Source organism: Zalophus californianus, chromosome 7 (genome assembly GCF_009762305.2).
Source record: "Zalophus californianus isolate mZalCal1 chromosome 7, mZalCal1.pri.v2, whole genome shotgun sequence".
NCBI classification, from domain to species: domain Eukaryota; kingdom Metazoa; phylum Chordata; class Mammalia; order Carnivora; family Otariidae; genus Zalophus; species Zalophus californianus.
This window is the reverse complement of record NC_045601.1, coordinates 118,864,095-118,884,884: the sequence shown is the minus strand read 5'-3', so window position 1 is coordinate 118,884,884 and position 20,790 is coordinate 118,864,095. Positions and strand designations below refer to the sequence as shown.

Sequence of the window (20,790 nt, the reverse complement as noted above, 5' to 3'; positions counted from 1 at the left end):
ACCAATTAACACCATCCAATAGGAAGGAATGGATTAGATCCTAGGGTAGGGATAAATTCCTTTGTAGTCAAGCAGAGGTTCTGAGAGGTGACCTGTGCTTTGGGGTGAGGCCCTTCCTAAAGGGACAAGCATAGCCCACTCTCCCCTTCTTGGGCTTTGAGAACTTCCTTGGCCACAGCCTCAGTCTCCAGAATGCAGTTGTCTGGCCCTCCCCACACTCTGCTTTCTCTCACCCATGGAGGCAACTCCCCTCCTCCACTATAGTGCTCTGCTCTCTCACCTCCCATAGAGCTCTCTCTAGAACTGCAGCAGAGGTGGCTAGAATGTGGAGGTGGAGAGGACACTTGGCTCTGTTCTGCCATGGGCTGGGGCATTTTTATGTAGGCTAGTGAGTCACTATGCTTGGCGGCGCTCCTTGTCATGCTCCCATCCTCTCTTTTACTCTCTCCACCCCTAGTTCCCAGAACAACACCCACCTGGGCTCCCACTCAGTCACCAGGAATCTGATCTAGTTGTTGTATTCCAGCCTTCCCAAGGTCCCAAATGTCCCAGAAACCCAGGAAATCAATGCTCAGATTCCTAGAGAGGATGGCATCTAGTAAATGAGGCAAACTAATGGTAGAGAAGAAGGAGCCTGCATGGGGTGGGGAAGGGAAAAATTAGGGCCCCATACAGGGAGAGGTGAAGACCCCAGGTGAATGGGGAGTAGCGAGAGATTTCCTGGAGCAGTGAGAGAGGAAAGAAATGGGAGGAAGAATCTTGGAGACCAACCTCTGCTTTCAGTTCAACAAATATTTATTGTTTTCCTCCTTTGCGGGAGGAGCTATAAAGTAGAGAAATACTGTTCCAACTTATGAGTGAAAATGGGGGACATAGGGATCTCTAGAGGTATAGGAGAGCACCACGCAGGTCCTAAGAGGAGACCCAGCAAGCCAAGATGGCAAAAGTTTGCATCTAGTTCACACAGTTTATTGAATCATCTGTCCAGGGTGCAGAGAGAGCAGGGAAACTACTCTCGTGTCCGGGGGCACCCTGGTGTCTCCCTCACACAGGGAAGCATCTGAGCATTGAGGGAAGTGGCAGCCAGGAAGGGGGACTGAGAAGAGACCTTGAGAGGCAAAAAGGAATGTTGGGAACTCACAGAGGGTGTGGTGAGCTCTATAGCGGAGGGTGGAAGTGGAATTGGGAGTGTGAGAAACCCATGGCGTGTCATGGTGGTTGACCAGATGGCAAAGAAGGTCAGTGAAAAGTGGTCATTGCTTTCAGGCAACAGTTTGGACAATGCTTTATTTGACAAATAGGGAAAAGGGGAGATGACTTGTCCAGGAACCAGAGTTACTATGGGACATTTCAGGGGTTTCCCAGTCAAGAATCTGAATAGGTAGGGTTAGCTAATGGATTGTACCATCTCAAAGAAATGACAGAGGAAATTTTAGGGAATGGTTATCTGGCAGGGAGGGCACTGCAGTACAAGGCGAATCTAAGCAGGAGAGAATGAGGAAAGGAATTTGGAGTCTACAATTTGGGGAGATGAAGAAAAAAGAGGTGATAAGGGGAGTCTGCCATATTGGAGCAATGGAGGAAACAGATCAGCTCTCTTGGGAAGGAAGAGGGAAACTGAGCTAACGCCATACCTGGGCCTCTGGACTTCTCCCAAATGAGAGATGGTGTGTGTGTGTGTGTACATGTATATGTCCACACATGCACTTATGCAAAAGCGCACTTATGGACTGTCAAGTGACTCTCCCTGGGGTAGGAAAACTTCAGGGTCAGCTAGCTGGGGCCCCAGAGGCTTTACTTGGGTCAGGATGTCCCGGATGGAGCGGCAGGGGAGCTTTCCGGAGCTGTTGGAGCCACAAGGCCTGGCACCAGCTGAAGGATCAGGTTGGGGAGAGCCATCAGGACCCCCACTCAATGTGGAGGAGGAGACAGAAATGCAACGGTGACCAGAAGAGCTGGACTTGCTACCACAAGGCTGAAGGATGATTTTGCCGCTGGCTTGGGAGCTGGAGGTGCCGCTGAAGGAGCCAGTGCCCGGTGGGGAACAGGGCCCCTGTGAAACACCACCACAGGGATGGAAGGATGAACTACTGGAGATGCTAGAACTGCTGTGGGCTCCAGAACTCGAGAGGGAGCAGGGCCCCTTAGAGCCAACTCCGCAGGGCTGGACCCCACCAGAGCCCACTGGCTGGAACACAATGGCTGAGGAAGCTCCCGACTGGTAGATGTTGGAACTAGAAGAGCTGTGGCTGGGGATGATGGGGTTGCTGGAGAAGTATTTGCCCTCCGAGATGGGGGGCCCAGCTGCAAAGGAAGGGACACCTGGAGAGCCTTTGACAGGGTTATCTTTGGTGAAGTAGCCCACAGGGTAGATTTTGCCCCCACTGTAGGTCATGCCTGGGACCAGATAACTGTCAGAAGAGCCACCCACCACTTCATAGCTGCCATAGGACTTGTCTACAGAGGTGATGGGGGGGCAGGGCTTGCCTAGAAGGCCACCACTTCTACAGGGGGCACCCTGAACCCCTCCAGGGCCGCCAGAGCCATGCTGCTCCACCACCACCACCACTGGCCTTTGACCTCCCGACACGGAATGGGAGCTGGAGATGTAGGAGCCAGAGTGGGAGACAACAGGCCCCCCACTGCAGGGAGAGTCAGAGACATCTGAACTACAGGGGTGTAAGTTAGAGTTGACCCTTTGGCCACTGCTGCTGGATATCCAAGAGCTTTGGGAAACAGATGAGCTCGAGCCGCCTCGAGACCGGGAAGAGCTTAATTGGGAAGAATCATCACTGGTTGGTAGAGCTGAATCAGATCCTGGTTGGGAGCTGCTGCTGCCCGACTGAGAGGAGATGGATCCGGAGGAGTAGCTGATCTGGGAATACCCTGTTCCTGGCTTAGATAACGAAGATCCTGAAGAACCACCCTGGGCGACACTGGAGCCACCAGAACCACTGGGGCCACCAGCAGAGCCACCAGCAGAGCCACTGGAACTGGAAATGGAGCTGCTGGAACTGCTGGAGCCACTGTGGCCGCTGAAGCTACTGGAACCACTCTTCCCAGTGAGACAGGGGTCTCCGGGGGAGGTGATACGCGCGTCCTTGCAGGGGTCTGAGAAGGTCCCGATGCTCTTAGCCAAGGCCCCTGGGGAAGAAGGAGTGGTTAGGAAGGGCCAGAGTGGCTTGGCTTCCTCCCTCAGCTTCCAAGCCCATCTCGGTCATCTGCTTCTGATTTCTCCCGAGAAGGCCTAGGGAGAGTCTGGGACGAAAGGGAAGGAGAACTGGCTGTTGTCTGTAAAGGAAAATGAGGTGGCAGAGGAAGGGCAGTTTCGGTGCTGGGAGGGGGCAGGGACAGAGAAAATGAGACTCCAAAGGAGGGGGTGTTAGAAGAGGAGAAGAAGGGACGGAGGAGTAGCAGGAGCTCATGGGTCCAAAAGGAAGGACCCCGAAGAGACAGAGCATGGGGGAGACGTCCTTGCGATGGGGCATACACTGTGAGGGGGGAAATCCCAGGTGCGACTGAGGGGCCAAATGGAAGGAGGAGACAAGACAGGACAGTAACTGACCGGGGAGGAAAGGAAAAGTAGCAAAAGAGACTCAGAAAAGAAGAAGCCGGTGGCAGAGGGACTGAGGTAAGGGCGCGGGTCCTTGAGGACTAAGACCCGTCACCAGCCTCCTGGGAGAGTCCAGGCTTGGGTAGCGGGTGGGAGTTCTCTTTCCATTTAATGCTGCCCATGCCAGGAAAGCTGGGTGGGGGCCAGGATGTGGGGGCACACGGTCGCTTCAGAACCTGCTGGTACAGCGTGACAGGACACCGCACCCTGACCAGCCCCGCTGTCCTGGCCCAGCCCAGGGACAGGAGGGTGAAACCCGCCTCCGAGGCTCACGGCCATTATCAGCTTCCCCCTCTCCCCACCCAGCCATCGGCTGTGCCTGCCTGCCCCCGCCCCCCAGGCTCCTGCCTTTACATCCCTGGCAGATGCGGGACCACTTCTGTCCTTAACCAAAGCTTTGCTTCTAACCCCAGGCTCACCTTCCACCCATTCTTCCTCCGCTCCCTGCCTCACGGCCTTCAGGTCCTAAGCAGTGTGCGGCGAGCTTCATGCCAGCAAATTACTAAACCTCTCTGAGCGTTACTTTATACATTCGGAGAGGCCCAGTCTGTCTCCCAACAAGCTGTTTCTCCTCAGTCTGTGATGTCCCCATTCTCTCCTCAAAGAGAAGTTCTCTGTGGCCCCCTCCATACCAAACCCCAACTCTGCCCGCACCCCCCCTCACCCGGCCGGTCACACTCATCACGGAGAATTCAAGCCACACAGCCCGCTCTCTTCCCTCTGGGCCCGTGGGCAGGATCTCCGCAAATACCTGTTGGCCCACAGCACAGCCCCGGTTTGGATCCCGGGTTTACTGCTTTCTCAGTCGTGATCCTGAGCCGGTTTCTTACCCTGGCCCAGCCTCCATGTCCTCCCCGGTACAGTGGAAATAACAAATCTCTCATACAGTTCTTCTAACGATCAGAAGTGCTAATGGAGAGTGCTAGAATAGTGTCCGGCACACAAAAAGCGCTCTATAGATGGTAACAATTAAAATTCCTGTTAAATATCCAGTCTTCATCTTCTACTGCTCTAATAATTGATAAGAGCAATAACAATGACAACCAACATCTATATAACCCTCTGGAATTTCCAAAGCACTTGTCACATACATTATTTAATTTGAGGCTCAGAGAGACTAGAGCTAGGTGTTACCATTAACCCGGTTTTAGAGTTCCAGAAACTGTGGCTCGGGAAGTTCAAGTAACCTGCCTGGAGTGACAAGGCAGTGAGGAGCAGCCCTCAGGCTCCAGAGCCCCTGCCCTTCCCCCTCGCCGGGGGCTCTCCTGGCTTCGCCCCCCACGGCAAATCCTCCCACCTCTGCGCACCCGCACTGCTGGATTCCTCGAGGCTTCTCTGACCTGGTATCTGCCTCCTTCCTCCCCACCTCTCCCCTCTTCCCTCCACTCCCGGGGCCCCCAGCCCCTTACCTGGCAGGAGGAGAGCGGCCAGCAGCAGGGCCAACGTTCCTCGCCCTCCCACACGCCCCGTCCGGGATGCCCGCGAGGAGCCCATCTTGGACTGTGCAGCCTTCTGACTGACAGCAGCTCGTGGACACCCAGGGCCTTTATGCCAGGGCTGGACATTCTCTGGGCAGGAGTCACCGTGGGGAGGGGTGGGGAGGTGGAGGGCAGGTTCCCCGGGGCAACTTGGTGTGGCCGGGAGGAGCTGAAGTAATCGGGGCATCTGCCTACTCAGCGACAGAGGTGGCCTCTGTGTGGGGAACCCCTGACCACGGGGCCCTTAACGATTCCGGCCTTCCAGCCAGCTGAGCGGCCTACGCATGGCTCTTCCCTGCTTCACCTGGAACCGGGCCCTCTGCCCACTCAGGCAGCCGCTCTCACCACAGGCCCCAGTCACGGGCTCCTTCGCTGTCCTGCCGCCCCTGGGGTTGGCCTGTCTCATTCCCATCCTCCTTCCATGCACAGACGTGGACATTTCAACTTTCCCGTGCATAGCAAGGTACCTGCTCTGGCCCCCCACCCCTGCCACCTGGTTTCTCATCCACAGCCCCTGCGTCTGCCCCTTTCCTGGGGATCCATCACTCAGCCCCCACTTTTCTCCTGCAGATCAAAGGGTCTGCACTGCACCCCCAGAGCCCCCCTGTTGTCACTGCCCAAGTTCATGCCTGCCACACACCTATCACGTGTTTCATCCATGAATGAGCCTTTTCCCTCTTACCAGCTGGGAATCTGCACTCCAGCTCCCTGACCTCTCCCTTCTGGGGGCTCCTGGGGTAGTCCGAGGGGCGCTAGGTGCCAGGGACTCAGCCTGGGGAGAGGCCTGGGCTGGGAACCCTGTCATAGCTGGGTCTGAGGTTACTCACAGGCCACTTGCGGCCCCTCCCCCACAGCTGGTGACCCTGACTCCAGTGGGTGTCAGAGCCAGAGGCTAATGAGGCTAATTGGGAAGGTGGTGGCCCTGCAGTCCATCAGCTGGCTCCCCGGCCTGGATGAGGGGGCAGGACACAGCCAGCTCTCGTCTGAGTGGGGTAAAGGAGGCCAGGCAGACGTCAGCGCCCCCGAAGGATGAAAGGCAGGACTGGCAGATCAGAGTCCTGACTTCAGCCAGGAGGGAGGCAGGTCCTCCTGCATCCCATTCCCTCCCTCCTGCTTTGGTCCTGGCCCCACCCCAGCCAATTAATTGCTCACTAGTATTGCCCAGAGTATCAGTATCGGAGGGAGAGGCCCGGGAGTCAGGTCAAGCTGCCTCTCCTCCTCCCCACCCTGCTCCCCTCGTCCAGGCTTCTCATCGCCATACTTCCCCACAGAGGCAGCCTCTGCCGCAGCCCTTGGCTGCCCTCCCCCATTCCCTCTCCTTCCTGTTCTGCCTTTCCCTCCAGCTCAGTACTGCCCACGGGACTTTCTCTGATGATAGGAATGGTCCGCATCTACGCTGCCAAATACAGTAGCCACATGTGGCTAGTAAGCACTTGAAATGGGGCTAGTATGACCAACTTGAGGAACTGAATTTTTAATTTTACTTAATTTTCATGTAAATGTTAATAGCCATGTGCAGCTAGTGGCTACCATCGAGTCTAGCCGTTGACTCCGCCAGCACTCAAACTGGGACTGGGAAGGAAGAGGGGCCGGGAGCTATGGCGGGAGGAGGTAATGGGACAGTGTTCCCTGAAGAGGGTTGATGCAGCGGGAGAAAAACACAAACACTAGCTTTAGAATCAGGCTGGCCTGGGCTCGAGTCCCAGCTAACTTCTTGGCTTCAGTCAAGTCTCCAAACTTTTCTGACCTTCAGCATCCGCCTCTGTAAAATGGAGGTATTTTAAATCATGCCTACCTTACAGGGGAGTTGTGAGGATCAAACGGGAAATTATCAGAAAGATTAAATGGGACTGAGGGCCTAGCCCTCCTGCCACAGGCGCTCAGCAGATGGAGCCCCCCCCCCCCCCCGGCCCCAGAGGCCTGTCTGGGTCCTCCTGGGGAACGGCAAGCAGGACGGGCTCTCAGTGTCCCCAGCAGCCATCTCCCGGGCCGCTGGGCCAGCGCTGGTCTCCCGGAGGCGGAGGGGAGGCCGTCGGGCAGGGAGCAGGGAGGGGAGTGCCCGAGAGAAGAGGCACCGGGAGCCTGGTGGGCGGGGAGAAGGGGAGGAACTGCAAGGCCTGCGGAAGACTCTCCTCCAGCCCAAGCAGAGGTGGGAACGTCTGTCCTCCCAGACGGAGGAACGTCATTCCTCCCAGATGCTGTCAGACCTTGGCCTGGACAGCCAGCGCTGGAGGAGGCACAATCTCTCTCAGCCTCTCTCTAGACCTCCCCCCACACCGCCCGCTGTGCAGCACAGTCCTCCCCCTGTCCGCTCTGTCCGCCGCCTGCCACCGGATCCCACCACACACATCTGCCCACACGTGGGCCCTCGCAGCTCCTCTCCGCTCTCCCCGTGTCTTACCGGAATCCACTCTGCTCTGCTGTGTTTTACTCTGCTATGTCCCTTGGACTCATCATTCACCCTTCTCACAGTTGAGGCAGTGAAACACTGAAGCTAATGGGGCTGAGGAGGGCAGGGAAGGGACACTGGCTGGGGGCCTGCCAGGCCAGGGCCGTCACGTGGGCCAGCCGTCGATGAGACAATGCCCACGGAGGGGCGGGTAGGTCTGCTGTGTTCCCCAGCGGCAAGGGCCCTGCCCAACACATGGACTGGGTAAGAGAGCAGGGGCGGCCTGGGGCCACCCCACACACCCGAGGAAATCATTCTTAAAGCACGGGCCCTCCAAGGGCAGGAGACTGGGAGCCCATGACCCACATTTATGAGAAGGCAGGTTGCGTCGGCTTCCGGCCGCCCGGCGCTGCTTGGGGCCGCGTGGGCCGCTGGTTCAGCTTGCACGGCCCACGCCATGCTCCCCACAACGTGCTCCGGAAGGCGCCACAAGGAGGAAGATGAACTGTCCTTGCCCTTGAGGCGCTGAAGTCCAGCTGGGAACAGACAGCCTAGAGAGAAGCCTAGCAGGGAGAAAAGAGTCTTCAGGATGTTCCCTGGGCCCTGGGGAATGATGGGAGCAGGCAGCCCAGACTCGGGGCCCTGGCGGCCCCGGAGGTGTGTTTAGAACAAGCGTCAGGCTTGGGAAGTATACACAGAGGAGCAGTGGGCTGTTGGGACAGAGGAGTAGAAAGGCGACTTGGACCAGCATCATAGGTGATGTGTAGCAGCAGGCTCAGGGAGGGCTGCGGTCCGTGCAGCCGGATGCAGGGAACAGAGGGTTCTGAATGGGGGGGACAGCACGGTCAGAGAGCAGGCGTGGCGTAGAGGACCACGGTGTCCTGGTGGCCGACTGCGGGCCACCTCCTGTCCCAGGTGCGCCCCTCGTGCTCTGGTGCTTAGGCCTCACGACAGCCCTACAGGGTAAGAGTTTTTTCTCCCCTGTTTCACAGATGAGGAAACTGAGTTCAAATTGGTTGCTCAAACCAGCTGGTAGGTTGCACAAGAGTTTGGAAAGGAAGCACCCAAGCCCGCTGGACTCCAGAGCCCATGTAGGTCCCATTTTCCAGCGGACACCAGGCCCTACATTAATGGCAGTGGTCCATGGACAGACCTCAGAGGTTCCTTAGACCCTGGAAGGGTGTGTGCAAAATTCCTTGTGTGTCATCAAAGTCTCAAAGTTGAGAGGTCCTAAGTGAGAAGGTCAACAGCACATGCTGTCCCTCCCACTCAATCTTGTCTCCTCTGCTTTTTATCCAGGATAGGAGTTCTAGAACAAGTGTTCCATGCAGGGGTGTTTGATAGACCTAGGGCTTCCGCTTGAGAGAAGGAACAGGGGAGTGAAAACACAGGAGGAGGGGCGCCTGGGTGGCTCAGTCATTAAGCGGCTGCCTTCGGCTCTGGTCATGATCCCAGGGTCCTGGGATCAAGTCCCACATCGGGCTCCCTGCTCGGCGGGAAACCTGCTTCTCCCTCTCCCACTCCCCCTGCTTGTGTTCCCTCTCTCGCTGTGTCTCTCTCTGTCAAATAAATAATAAAATCTTAAAGAAAGAAAGAAAGAAAGAAAGAAAGAAAGAAAGAAAGAAAGAAAAGAAAGAAAGAAAGAAAGAAAGAAAGAAAGAAAGAAAGAAAGAAAAGAAGAAAGAAAGAAAAAAAAAGAAAAAAGAAAAAAGAAAGAAAGAAAGAAAGAAAAAGAAAGAAAGAAAAAGAAAAGAAAGAAAGAAAGAAAGAAAGAAGAAAGAAAGAAAAGAAAACACAGGAAGAGAAGAAGCCCAAGAGAGGAGCTTGTTTTGTGGGGGCAGAGGGGAAGAGGCCGCTCTGCACCCCAGGACCTGAGGTGTCCTCCCTCCTCTGAGCCTCTCCGCTCTGCTCCAGCCAAAGGCACTTTCTTCTCCTGCTCTCCCTTCCTCCGTCGCACTTGCTCTACCTGTGGTGGGCTCCTCTCTCCAGCAGTCACGGTTCCCTGCACACAGGCTGACACCTGTGGCCTATTCCCAGGAGGGTCTCCCTGTTTCCCTGTAGTGGGGATGGGGGCCCCCGAGTCATCCACACTCTCCACCTGGTCGCTCTTGTGGCTGAGGACATGGGTCCAGGAAGGAGAGGGCGGATTTGTACATGGGACTTCCGACCCGGCCTGTGCCCTCAGCCCAGCTCTGCCCCTGGGACCCCTAACCTTCCCTCAGTTGTAGTCTCTCTTCTCCACCTGCCTCTGTGGTTTCTTCCCTGTGGGAGATGATCAAGCACAGAATCCACATTCCACGTGGCCTGACTCCTTTGCCCTCTGCTCAGATAGATTCGGCGGCACGTTGTGTGTGCGGTGCCCCCACAGCCATTGGCCCTGGACTGCGGGCTCCAGGATGGGTCACTGAATTCCGAGCACTTCCCGGTCGTAGGCTCTTGGTGATTCTTCCCCTCCTACCTTACTTACCCTGGAATGCTTCTCCTTCCTCTCTGCTCTCAGTGCCCTCCACGCCCGCCAACCACATCGTACGCGGCGCACTCTAGGTGCCCGGTGGGATGCAACAGTGGCCAAGGCCTGGCCTCCAGGAGCACGCGGCCTGTCCCGGCAGAGAGAGCAGCAGGCACGTGAACTTGGCTCCGACACAAAATGACTCTCCCGGGCTCTCTCGTGGGCCCCTCTGTCCCACCCTCATTCCTCACGGGTGACTGTCTCCCCTGAGCCACTCTTCTCTCCACTGGATGATCTCTTTGCTCTGAGGGGTGCAGCACACCTCCAAGAACAAGGAGCAGAGCTCACGCGGCACCGTGACGAGGTCCGGGATGTCCCCCTGCACCCAGCAGGGACCTGAAACCTGGGGTGGAGCAGGACAGGGCTGGGCACTTTAAGAATCCCTTAGGGGATTCTTGTTGGGAATCTCACCCAAGATACCATGATGCCCTTAGCTAGGAATCACTGCTCTGGGGAGCAGTCTACACCTCATCAAAATATATTCTGCTCCCTCAAAACCTATTCAGTGGTGTGGTCTATACTCTGCTCTACCTTTTCCTCCTCCATCAGCTCCCCAGTCCATCCACCCCTCCTCTAGGACTCCCCTCCTGGAATCTGGCTTGGTCAGCTTCCACTTCTGCGCTTCGCATGCCCTGTCCTCTCAGCAGCCTGCTGGTACCCTCCACGGGACCCAGGGCACCGCAGCTGGGACGCGGGAGTGAGGACTGGAGCCCGAGACAGGGGCATCTTCAGGCAGTGAGTCCTGAAGACAAAGAATTCAGCAGGTGGGGGCTCTGGCCACCAGGCTCTCTGCTCACCCTTCCTTCCCTTCCCCACTTCCTGCAAGCCGCAGGGAGTCAGCTGAGTGCCGGTCACGCTCCCTGGGCCCAAGACTGCTGGGTTCAAGTCACATCTGATTTGGCCACCACCTCTCTTGTCTTGTGAGGAGGTGACTGCAGGAGGTTGTGATTAGGTCACAGAGCAACAATAATATTTTTCCTCTTCTCTGTTCTGTGGAGTGAGTGCCAGGGAAACCAGCACTCATTGTCTGCTCATTATGCTCACCTTTAAAACAGTCATTCTTTCCACTCTAGCTATCAATGCTTTTTATTGTTATTGGTCCCCCAGAATTAGTGACCCAGCCTCCTCCCCAGCCCAGAGGACGGAGCCAGGGAGGGTGAAAGGGAAGGCCGGGGTCTGAAGGAGCTTTCGAGAGCGCCTGGAAGGGCCTGTACCAAGAGGGACTCCCAGGCCAGGTGTGGCTCTCAGAGCTGCTGGGCGTGGATCGCGTGGGCCCATCTTCTCTCCTTCTGGCCGGGAGCTCCACTCAGGCGGGGAGCTTCTCCTGTGTCTGTCCCTGGCACCTGATGTATCACCCACACACACAGGTGGCCAGAAAAGACAGAGTCCTGTTGGAGAGGCCGGCATCCCCAGTCCAGCTCTGTTCTCCCGGATGCCCTTTAGTACTTGTCCTTCGGCGCTGCAGACACAAGTCCAGGGAGTTAAGGCGATGCCTAGCCCCGTGGCTGGGGCTTCCCCGGCAGCCCGGATGCTATGCCCTGCACGCTGCGCCCAGCTGCTCTCTCCTCTTCCTGGGTGTTCCCATGACTCCCTCCCTCATTTCATTCACTTCTTGTCACCTGCCATCTCCTCCAAAGGCCCCCCTCTGTCTTCTATTTAAAATCGCTCCCCAGGGACGCCTGGGTGGCTCAGTCGGTTAAGCGTCTGCCTTCGGCTCAGGTCATGATCCCGGGGTCCTGGGATCGAGCCCCGCGTCGGGCTCCCCGTTGAATGCGGAGTCTGCTTCTCCCTCTCCCTCCGCCCCTCTCCCCACTCATGCTCATTCTCTCTCTCTCTGTCTTTCTCAAATCAATAAATAAAATCTTTTAAAAATATAGTAAAACAAAATAGCACCCCGACCCCACATATGGGCCACCATGCTCCATTTCCTTCCTCTGCCTGAATTTTCTTTCCTGTTTTTTTTTTTTAAGATTTTATGTATTTATTTGTCAGAGAGAGAGAGAGCACATTAGCAGGGGGTGCGGCAGCCAGAGGGCGAAGCAGGCTCCCCGCTGAGCAAGGAGCCCGATGTGGGGGCTCGATCCCAGGACCCCTGGGATTATGACCTGAGGCGAATCTGCCTGAATTTTCTTCAGAGCACTTATCACAGCGGGACACCCGATTACACACTTCCTGTATACCTCGGTGTGTTGCTCCCTTCCCCCACTACAAGGTGAGCCCCCTGAGGGTAGGGCCCTCCTCTCTTTGACTCAACAATGAATCCACTGCCCGGAGCACTGCCCGGCTCATGGAAGGAACTCGGTACATAAGGAGAGAAAGAAGAAATAATGAGTATGTGAGCCACTTAACCAAGCAGCCTGTGCCCGAATTTTCCTGAGGGCCCCAGAGCCTGCCTCATCTCACCTCATGTGCCTGACTCACCTTAGAGGGGTCACCTTGGCGACCAAGAGGGTACTAGTGAGGCCTGGCTGAGGCCTGGGCAGTGGATGACGTTAGAGGCAAAGAACAAGGAAGACTCTGGAGGGAAATATTTTGGAGGAGCCTCTAGACCACCCTCTGGTGGAAGAGCGTAGAATACCCAACACAAGGAATTAGGCTCGTAGCATTGGGTGGAAATTTAGAGATTATTAAAGAAATCCCCTCAAGTCACATCCCAAGGTCACACAGAGAATAGATAGCGGAGTAGGGACAAAGACTTGGGTCACAATCGGATGCTCTCACCACTATGCCATCCTGTCTTCCCCCATCACAGGAGTTGAGACAAAAGGAAGCCTAAGGATATTTGGGGATATGGAAGGGGGGGGAGAGCTTGGAAGGTGGATTTGGTTTAATTCAACAAGTTTTTTGAGCCAGTGCCAGGCACCCAGTGGGCACTTAATTGAAGATCAGAGAAAGAAAATGTATAGCAAGAGAGCTTAAATTTATACCAAAGCAAGTTTTCAAATGAATTTGAAACATGGAATTAGGAGAGGAGTTAGGTCTTCCCCTCCTCAGCACCTACCTCAGGGTGTGCCCCTCTGTGATTTAACTTCTATCACATTTTATTGCCATGATTTACATGTTTGTTTCCTCCCCGGACACAGAGCTCCTTGAGGGCAGGGAGGTCTGACACTACTTCCTGGGATCGCCACCACAGCCTAGCACCCCACACAGTAAATGCTCAATAAATGATTGTTGTATGGGCAAATGGATGAACAAATGAGTGGTTGGAGTTTCCCTGCCGAGAGATCTTCAAAGAAGAGCAGACAAACATCTCTTCTGTCCAGTCCAAAGACATGATTGGCCTGCCCAAAGGCTGAGGGCTGTGCCTGATGCCTTCTCAAGTTAACTCAGCTTCTATAATTAGATTATGCCATGATACAAGCTTAGGTTCTTTTCCTTCATTGGTCAAGCATTTATTTGACTACTTGCCGTGTCCAAGATACTGAGCTATTGTTCTCTAAATCTGTGATCCTATTCTATTATTTAATTCTCCGACTCCATGTTGACATAAGAAGCAACACTGTCCCTACAGCATTCGCTCCTAGATGAGGTCAGCCAAAGTCGATGGGAAGGAAGCCGTATTGTCTAACCTGAACGGATGAGCTAGCACAGTGGGCTCCCCTGTGTTCATACTCCATACCCTTCAGTCCCACTCAGTTTCCTTCCCTGCTAATAAACATACCGTGTTTGGGTGTCAATACCTTCTGCCTATTAATAGCTATTAAAATCTCCAATTACCTCATGCCTCCCCCTTCTCTCTCCCACTCACCCACTTGTTGTGTCAAACTGGGAAGAACTGGTTTGGAGCCATGCCGTCCTGCACTGTCTTGACTTTGGCACTTGGGTGATGTCTTAGACAGATGAGTTACCTCTCTCAGAGTAGCTTCCTCATCTGTGAAATGGAGCTAATGATTTGCTTTATTAAACACCTTCTGGCCAAGGACTAGGAGGAGAAGTAAGGCATAAAACACAGCCAAGACACAGTTTCTGCCCTCAAGAACCTCATACTTTACAAGAGGAGGAACACATGAAAACCACAATAATGTTGTGCAAATTAAATAAGACAGCATGATGTAAAGAGCCCTAGAACTACTTGCCTGGGCCACACCAAGAACGCAGTTCCTTTCCCTCACTTTTTCTCTCCTCTAAGTATTCTTTTCTCTTTGTTTTCCCCATGAACTTCATCTCACTGGCTTGGGGGGTTGCTACAGGTCAGTTTGAGGGGTCCAGATTTCTTTCCTTCCCTCCCATACCTCCCTGCCACAGCACACCCAGGCATGTGTGTGAGCCTCCCCACCCCTGGGCACAATTCTATCAGAGGAGAAAGACTTTTGATATAAGCTCCCAAGCCTGGCTTCCCTAATTTCCCCCCAACTCACTTGTCCAACAATATCCCCCACTTTTCCAGGTTATAAGCCCTTCACTCTAACCATTGCAGTCTACTCTCTGTTGCCCAAACTTGCCATTTATTTTTTTTAAGATTTTATTTATTTATTTGAGGAGAGTGAGAGAGAGAAAGAGAGAGAACGAGCAAACACACATGAGCGGGGGGTGGGGGGTGAGGGAGAGGGAGAAGCAGACTCCCCCCACTGAGCAAGGAGCCCCATGCAGGGCTACATCCCAGGACCCCAGGATTATGACCTGAGCCGAAGGCAGACGCTTAACCGACTGAGCCACCCAGGCGCCCCACAAACTTGCCATTTACTAGTGAATTCAGCCATTTATAAAACATGTATGCAGGGCGCCTGGGTGGCTCAGCTGGTTAAGCGACTGCCTTCGGCTCAGGTCATGATCCTGGAGTCCCGGGATCGAGTCCCACATTGGGCTCCCTGCTCAGCAGGGAGTCTGCTTCTCCCTCTGACTCTCCTCCCTCTCATGCTGTCTCTCATTCTCTAGCTCTCAAATAAATAAATAAAATCTTTAAAAAAAAAAATTAAAAAAACATGTATGCAATGGTTAATTTAATGTGTCAACTCGACTTTGCTAAGGGATGCCCAGATAGCTGGTAAAGCATTGTTTCTGGGTGCATCTGTGAGGTTGTTTCTTGGAAGAGATTAGCATTTGAATGGTGAACTGAGGGAAGAAGCTTGCTGTCACCAGTGTGGGTGGGCATCATCCAACCTGTGAGGGCTTAATTGAACAAACAGGAAGAGGGTGAATTTGCTCTGTTTGAGCTGGGACATGCGTGTTCTCCTGGCCTCAGACATCATTGGCACTCCTGGTTCTCAGGCCTTTTGACCAGGACTGGGACCTACACCATCTGCTCCCCTGGTTCTCAGGCCTTTGGAATTACTCCACAGGCCTGTCCTTGAGTATGGACACATGACATTACTCATGTCCTGGGTGTCCAGCTTGTAGATGGCAGACTGTGGGAATTCTCAGCCTCCACAATCTCAAGGGCCAATTCCTATAATAAACCTCCATATATGTTCTATTGGTTCTGTATCTCTGGAGAACCCTAATATAACCTATTAAGGCACTGTATTCAGTGTCAGGGTTACACCGATGAATAAAGGCGTGGGAAACTATAGTGGTTAAAATCAGAGACATTGGCATAGGATAGACGGGAGTTGAAATCCCAGCCTTGCCATTTGTGTCTCCTTGTATGCGAGTCACTACCTCTCCGGATCCAAAACGGCCGTAAGGATAGGGTTAGTGTGCTAATTAGGCGAGAGGTTAATCTGGAGAGCGTTTGACAAGAGCGCCCACACAGCACACGCGCAGTCATAAGTAGCTTAGGTGCTTTGTAGTAAACCATACTTTGTGTCTTAGGCTGGGTTGCCCAGAAGTAGATCCTGAGACAAAGATTCAAGCAAAGGGGATATATTCTTTAAAAGGTGGTGGTGGGGGGGGTAATGGAAGGAGACCAAGCAAAGTCTCAGGGAGGGCAACTGGGGCTCAGAGGACTAGAGTGTTGATACCCCCATATTTGTGGGTCATCTTTGAAGGGCTGGGGGGCGCGGCGCGGTGCAGGAGCGAGGATGTGAGGGAAACCATCTACAGGTTCTTCCAGCACTCCAGTGTCCCAGAAGTCCGAGGCACAGGAGGGGCTGCTGGGAGAGGCAAAGCACCGAAATGGTGACGAGGTCCCAGAAGAAACGTTCGGGCCGCCTCTGCCCGCAAGAGGCTGGAGGCCAAGGAGGGGAGAACAGACGGAAAAAAATCATTTCCCGTGCGAGTTTTGTTCCAGGCACCGCCGCGCCCGCACACCGCGGTGGCGCAGGGTGGGGGTGCAGGTGAGAGGGGAGCTGCGTCACTGAAGAGGATGTCCGGCGGCTGTGGAGCAGAAGGCCTTCCCAGCGCGCCTGGGTGGCTCAGTCGTTAAGCGTCTGCCTTCGGCTCAGGTCATAATCCCGGAGTCCTGGGATCGAGCCCCGCGTTGGGCTCCCTGCTTGGCGGGAAGCCTGCTTCTCCCTCTCCTACTCCCCCTGCTTGTGTTCCCTCTCTCGCTGTGTCTCTCTGTCAAAAAATAAATAAAAATCTTAAAAAAACAAAAACAAAACAAAACAGAAGGCCTTCCCAGACAGCGCGAGCAGCAGGAGCCGGCGACACCCGCCCGCCCCCGCCTTACGGGCGCAGAGGCAGGTTCTGCCCGGAGTGGGCGGTGGGCAGCTTAGCGCCTGCGCCTTCCCGGGAGCCCCACAGCCCCCTCACCGCGTCCGCCCCCTCCCGGCCGGACGCCCAGCCGCAGGGCTCCGGCCCTTCCTCCTGGAAGCCTCCCCTGACTACTGCAGCTCCCCGTGACTCGTTCTGAACTCACGGCGTTTATTGCCAAGGCTCTTTGGTGCTTACTCATGTAATTATTTAGGTACATGCATCCTTACTGTGTGTGACACTGTTATTTAACTTTTCATGCAAATCCTTTCTTCCCCAACTGAATGTTAAGCTTCCTGGGAACGGGAACTGTATGTTTTTTTATTTTCTATATTCCCCATGGCACCTGGCATTGATGGACATATTAAGGGAGTAAATTTCGTGAACTTAGTCCACTTCGGGGCCTGTTAAATTCTACTACAATTCTTATATGTTCTAGGATTATTCTAACTCTAAAATTAGGTTTGGTGGGGCACCTGGGTGGCTCAGTCGTTAAGCGTCTGCCTTTGGCTCAGGTCCTGATCCCAGAGTCCTGGGATCGAGCCCCGCCAAGGGCTCCCTGCTTGGCGGGAAGCCTGCTTCTCCCTCTCCCGCTCCCCCTGCTTGTGTTCCCTCTCTCGCTGTGTCTCTGTCAAAAAAATAAAATCTTTTAAAATAAAAGAAAATAAAATTAGGTTTGGTTTGGTTTGGTTTTCAAACTGATCACATACAGATTCTGATGGGATTGCCACATAAACAAATTGGGTCCTAAGTGGTGAACACTCAATTGCTTTTAACCCCTCTTCAGCCCCCATCTCAGTAAGCCACTTGATTGACCTTAGGCCACTGAGATCTCTGGGCTCCTGACTTTTGAACTTTCCTGCTCTAATATTCCCTTAAAGAATTTTTTAAAATTATGTATGCCTTACACATTTTTAAGTCAACAGCTAACATTTTTAATCATAAGTTTAAATATTGCAAAGAGTATACTTTCCAGGGAATTGTACATACTCACCTGTTAAAAGTCACATCACTCTTTCAAATGTAGCAGATGGAATTTAATATGCCATAACCTTTTTGTATCCACAATGCCTTTTTAATAAGTGAGCAAGCCCTTTAAACAATCAGCAAATTTAACTTATATTTCTGTTTAGTTTTTTCATCCCACTCTCCCTACAGTTTTATCCTAATGAAATACATTTCCATTGTATCACTTTTTTTTGGTATTTTGTTGTATTTGGGGGACGTCCTTTTGTATATCTCCGTAACAAAAATATGTATATAAATTGAAATTTATTTCCTGTGACTATAAGACCCTAAGTGTTAAAAACACAGGGGTTTTATTATTACAAGACACAATTTGTCAAAACTATAAATATTGACGGTAATGATTAAACAGAAAAGTAAGTTCTTATTTAAGATGCATCTCTTAAGTGAGATGGAAAGGGTTGATCTGTTCCCCACTAACTTATTTGGCGACTCCAGGAAGAGCACTCCGGTCCTGTTCAGGGTGAGCGAGAGAGCTGGGCCTTTCTCCATCTAGAGGGAGAAGTGCAGTTAGTGGAGGGAAGTGGAAAAGGAAAACACAGTACAGTTCTCAGGCAGGTTCATTTTAGGAAGGGATACATACACTTCTGGAAATTGATCCTTTAGAACTTAGTCCTGCCCACATGCCTTTAAGAAAGTTTTCATGTTCAGCCAGGAGTGTGCAAACCATAAGCTATTAAAAAGAGCCTTAATTTGGTTTCTCATTGTCCAAAATAGGGGTCTCCAGAATGGGAGAAAATGTGGGTCTGAATGTCCTTGTTACTCTGATAGTTACATTTCCAACTTCCTCCTGCTGAGCTCCACATCCTTATGCATATGGACAAGACAGGAACTCAGATTACTTCCAGATCTCTGTAGGTTTGTGCTCTGAGGAGGATATCTCAATATTCAAAGACCTAATTGTTGGCAAAGCAGCAGCCAAGATTCAAATTAAGAAAACACAGATTTTATTTTTTCCATTTCATGGAATAGTACCATCATGGTCTCCCTGATAGTTCCCAGCTGTAGGCCACCATGTGGCAGCAGAGAACACGGCGCCACCAGCCTGGCCTCAGGAGCCCCAGGGGTGGGGAAGAGGGAGGAGGTAGGAAGTAGAGGGGAGAGGACTGGACATGAGGTAGGGGTGTATGCTTTAGCTGTCAGAGAAAAAAGGAGAGGAAATGTGGGGCGGATCTCAAGAGTGGACAGAAAATATTGAGAATGACACTTTCAGAGCTCAGAATAAATTGAAAGGAGGAGGAAGGAAATTGAGGCTGATGGGAAGGAATTGAAGAGGAATCAGAAGGGTACAGATGGGCTTGAGGGGCACTCCGCCTGGAGGCCCAAGATGCCCTCTGGGGGAATCCCTTTATCTGTACTCTTCCCGGGGTGGGTCAAGGTCTGGGTCCTCTTGAGATCCATGGTCCACTTCAGGGGCAGGTGGCCAGGGGTTTTCTGGAGGCTGGGGTCCTGCTGGCCAGGGGTCATCAGGTCGGGGAGGTTGAGGGGGATCAGTTCTCGGGGGCTCAGGAGGCCAGACTCCAGATTCCGGCAGGTCTCTCCAGGGACGACTGGGGCCTGGAGGGGGAGGGTCCTCAAAGAGAGGGGGTGCCCCTGGCCAGGGACACCAGGGATTGGGGGTCCCCGGAGGCAATGTTGGGGAGCCTCCTCCTCTCCAGCCTCTGTGGGTGGGGGTGGAGGGTGCTCTCCGCTGCCTGAGATGCCTGTGGAGGAAGGAGGAGAAAGGGAAAAGGTGGTGAGGGCCAGGTCCCTCCTCCCCCGGCTACAGACTCCAGGAGCAGAGCCTCTCTGGGGTGGACCACAGCCTGAGCTGACACCACAAACAAACCTGAAAGGTAACTCTCAAAGAGCTCTCCACACATTTACAAAATACCCAAGTGATCTTAAAATGACATAAAAACCTTGACCGGAATCATTAACTTGACCAACTTTTAAACCGACAGGAGCTGACATAAGCTCCATCCAACCACGGTTGGGACTCCTACTGGCATGGCCTCTGTGCTGGTCTACACCTCCAAAGCCATCCCCACCTTGGGCCATGTGGCAGCCAGACCCCACCCTCTGCAAACACATCACCCTCCACACAGTCCTCAGCTGTGATGAATACTCACCCACACACCTGGATTCTGATCTAAATTGCCACATGTACCTACTCTTGAACCAGCAAAAACATTGAGCTAAGATGCACTTTTCTGCATCACCTTCAACCTCTTAACTCTTCCACTCATGCGAAAACCCAGAATCTTCTGGAATCTCCTCCATCCCTATGCATCCAATTCACCCTTGCCTCACTTGACATTGCAACGCCGGCCTGTTCCCAGCTTACCTCCGGCATACAGGTAAAGGACCAGGATCCCCAGCAGCTTCCAGTTGAGCATCATGGCTGTCTCCTGGCCCCCAAAGTTGGGGGTGGGCTGAGTCTAGGTGCCTGGGAACCCCAAGAGGCTTTATAGGGGAGGAGTGAGAGGAGGTGTCCAACCTCTGGGGAGGGGTCAGCCCGGTGACACAAGGAATCCCATCAGAACCTAACTGGTCAAACCTGTTTGCAAGGCCATGGCTAATGCGTAACCTCTGACTGCAGCGTCCCTCATTTTGGGACCCAGCCACCCCAGCCCTATCAATGACCTAGACCTTGGTCGCGCCACCCATGTTCACATCCTCCTCCACACGCACCCTGCAGGAATCAATACCCACCTGTCATCTCTATAATCACAAGGACTTCCACCTTTCATCCCTTGAAGCCATTGGAAGCCAAGGAATGGGAGCAAACCATGCGTGGGGAAGCAGTGTAATTACAGGGGCCAGGAGGCAGGACGCCGGGGCAGGAGCAGGGACAGGTGCTCCTTTTAAACACACAGGATGCAGCTAGAATGGCCTCAGCCAGTACCCCGAGCCTCCCCCTTGGGACTCGGTTTTGTCCTTGGAACTTCCACTCCCCTCAGGACTGGGCCCAACGTGGTGCTGCTTTCTAGCATGTGCCTCCGTCAGGCACCCAGGGGGCCTCCCAAGTGGTGACATTCAAAGAATTTCATCCAGGAGCCACCTGGGGTAATGGCAAGTGAGGAAGTATGAGGACATCCTGATTCCTAAGCCCCACCCCAGAGCAGGTTCCAACAGTCACAGCCCAGCGGCTCAGGGGGAAGCCGCCTCTGCTTCCTGTCCATCTCCGTCTCTTCCTCCCCCCTCTGGGATCCTGCTC

At 53.6% G+C, this 20,790-nt stretch overlaps 2 protein-coding genes across 2 annotated transcripts; both read right to left on the bottom strand.

The window, feature by feature from the left end:
* Positions 1 to 1,266: 1,266 nt before the first annotated feature.
* Positions 1,267 to 5,107, bottom strand: CDSN (corneodesmosin). Its single transcript, XM_027603498.1, has 2 exons — positions 5,023 to 5,107; positions 1,267 to 3,144 (listed from the first exon to the last, which is right to left on the bottom strand). The coding sequence occupies exons 1-2, from the start codon at positions 5,105 to 5,107 to the stop codon at positions 1,724 to 1,726; spliced, it is 1,506 nt and encodes a 501-aa protein (XP_027459299.1). The 3' UTR covers positions 1,267 to 1,723.
* Positions 5,108 to 18,536: 13,429 nt separating this feature from the next.
* Positions 18,537 to 20,748, bottom strand: PSORS1C2 (psoriasis susceptibility 1 candidate 2). Its single transcript, XM_027603395.2, is given in 3 exon segments — positions 18,537 to 19,238; positions 19,241 to 19,294; positions 19,918 to 20,748. Coding segments are annotated over 3 exon segments (408 nt in total). The 5' UTR covers positions 19,973 to 20,748; the 3' UTR covers positions 18,537 to 18,939.
* Positions 20,749 to 20,790: the final 42 nt, after the last annotated feature.

Excerpts from the sequence above, each read along its gene's own strand:
- CDSN (XM_027603498.1), bottom strand. The coding sequence starts at position 5,107 with ATGGGCTCCTCGCGGGCATCCCGGACGGGGCGTGTGGGAGGGCGAGGA. Across the intron at positions 3,145-5,022 it reads GGCCGCTCTCCTCCTGCCAG|GGGCCTTGGCTAAGAGCATC; the intron begins GTAAGGGGCTGG and ends CTTCTTCCCCAG.